The sequence below is a fragment of the Rhinopithecus bieti genome, unplaced genomic scaffold, assembly GCF_001698545.2.
Source record: "Rhinopithecus bieti isolate Rb0 unplaced genomic scaffold, ASM169854v2 scaffold_49371, whole genome shotgun sequence".
NCBI classification, from domain to species: Eukaryota; Metazoa; Chordata; class Mammalia; order Primates; family Cercopithecidae; genus Rhinopithecus; species Rhinopithecus bieti.
Window position 1 is genome coordinate 71,780 of NW_016821003.1, and position 2,020 is coordinate 73,799.

The 2,020-nt window shown below is 47.2% G+C and overlaps 1 protein-coding gene across 1 annotated transcript in view; it reads right to left on the minus strand.

Annotated features, from left to right (window-relative positions):
* Positions 1-507: 507 nt before the first annotated feature.
* The window catches only part of CST9L (cystatin 9 like), a 4,698-nt gene continuing 3,185 nt past the window's right edge, over positions 508-2,020 (minus strand). Inside the window, exons 2-3 of the mRNA XM_017860085.1 lie at positions 1,714-1,824; positions 508-700 (exon numbers count right to left, since the gene is read on the minus strand). Coding sequence (XP_017715574.1) covers positions 614-700; positions 1,714-1,824 — 198 coding nt within the window. The 3' untranslated portion in view covers positions 508-613. The remainder of the gene's footprint in view (positions 701-1,713; positions 1,825-2,020) is intronic.

Sequence of the window (2,020 nt, forward strand, 5' to 3'; positions counted from 1 at the left end):
AGCTTCAGTGACCTCCTCTGACCCCTGGGTCTGGGCCTGACCCCTCTGCTGAAGGGCCACACACTGTGAGCCTGTCCCTGAGATGGAAACAGAGGGGACACATGTGGCTAACAAAATGTTCTGCATTCTTTTGAGTAGATGGATGAGAGCATAGAGAAACTGGAGAAGGAAGGAAGGAAAGAAGGAAGGAAGGAAGGAAGGAAGGAAGGAAGGAAGGAAGGGGAGGGGAGGGGAGGGAGGGACGGGGAGGGGGAGGAGGGATGGAGGGAGGGAGGGCGAGGAGCAAAGGGAATAGAAGAATTAATGGATGGACGGATGAGGGCACACAAACCAACTGGTGGGAACGCTTAACAGTAACGTGCCTCGAAAATCAACCAGGGGAGTTTGATTTATTTAAGCAGCTCTACCCTGCAACCAAAGTAATAATGATGATAATAAATTCACCATTGCTTATCAATGGCTTATAAACAGTGTAGGAGAGAGAAAACTGCTCAGGGACTCAGAAAGTGCTTTGAAATGCCTTTAATTCTGCCAGGCAGCACAGATCTAGGACTACAGATTGTCACAATTTGGAGGAAGAGCGGACTTCTGCTGCAAAAAACCATGGACTCTGTCACCACCTTCTCTCCACACAGGTGCTGTTCAGGAGGCTGAACTGGGAAAACCAAGGTCGAACATCCACTATAAAAGTGCAGCGCACCTGAAAAAAAAATTGTAAGACTCAAATTAGAAAACGTAAGCATTGAGAGCATCTAGCATGCAATAGGGGGTCAAAATATATTTAAAAATACAAAAATAAGTCAATAAAAAGCAAAAGCAGTCACCCAGGAACAGGGCTTGAAATGCCTAAGGCTCTACCAGGACAACGGGCACAGGTGGTTTAATCCTCCCACCTGAGCCTGAGGATTTCCGAAGGGATGCCTGGTTGAGTCATCATCTGACTCCTGAAACATCATGTCCACTCACAGCCTCCAAAGAGCACATGAGGGTGGATAAGCTGCCTCCACCCTGTGTGCTCTGGGGGAAACCATGGGCTTACTAAAGGAATGGCCCTGCCAGTCACCCACCAACTGAACAGCAGCTGTAAACCCACCCCAAAGGGAGGCTGCCCATGAGGCTGGGGGTTGGAGGGTGAGATCAGCCCCACTGATCCTGTAACACTGATTCAGGGCACCCTCAAGCTCCAGGATCCCATCAATCACGTGTGGGTCATAGAAGAATGGTGTCAGAACTCAGACTGACCAGGACACATTCTTACCACACAGGAACTAGAGGGACAGGTTGGGTGACGAGAGAAACTAGACAGTCCTCCAGTCCCCAAGAACATGAGCAAAAGAAGAGTGAGGGCCACAGGGAGAACACTGTCTGCCTGGATCTTGAGGGTCTCAGGAAGGTACAGGGCTGGGACCCAAAGTGAGGGCTCCATCCAGAGACATAGGCCTTGCAGAATCTGCAGGTACCTGTGTCCAGCCAGCTGGGCTGTGGGCTGAGGGCTCTCCCTGACATTGAGGGCCAAGCTCTGTCTGTCAAATAAATGCCTGCCTTCTGCCTTCACTAAGGGAGCCCTGACACCAGGTGGGAGAGGGCCAGGGACCCTCATTCTGCCCTAGGATCACCCCAGATGCCTTTCCTAAGCCTCCCCCCAAAGGCCTGCCTTGACATTATTTTTTATTCCTGAGAGATTCATGATTTGGGTTCATTTTATTCTCAAACCATTTTCTCTTCTGTGCCTTCTTGCAATGGGCAATTGTCAATGTCTTCATCATGTTTCTTACAAACTGTACGCCCCATCTCCAAGTCCATTAAATATATGAACGTCAATCTCTGTCAAGAAGAAATTGGAATGAGAAAAACAGAATCAAATAGAAAGGTTGCCAGAAGAGGTGAATGTTAATATTCATGTGAATAAAGATATACATATCCTGTGCAATCTTTCTTCTCTTATTTTTTATTTCAAGTTTCTTGTTTCAAATTTTTCTCTCTCTCTTTTTTTTTTTTTTTTTTTTTTTTTTTTTTTTTT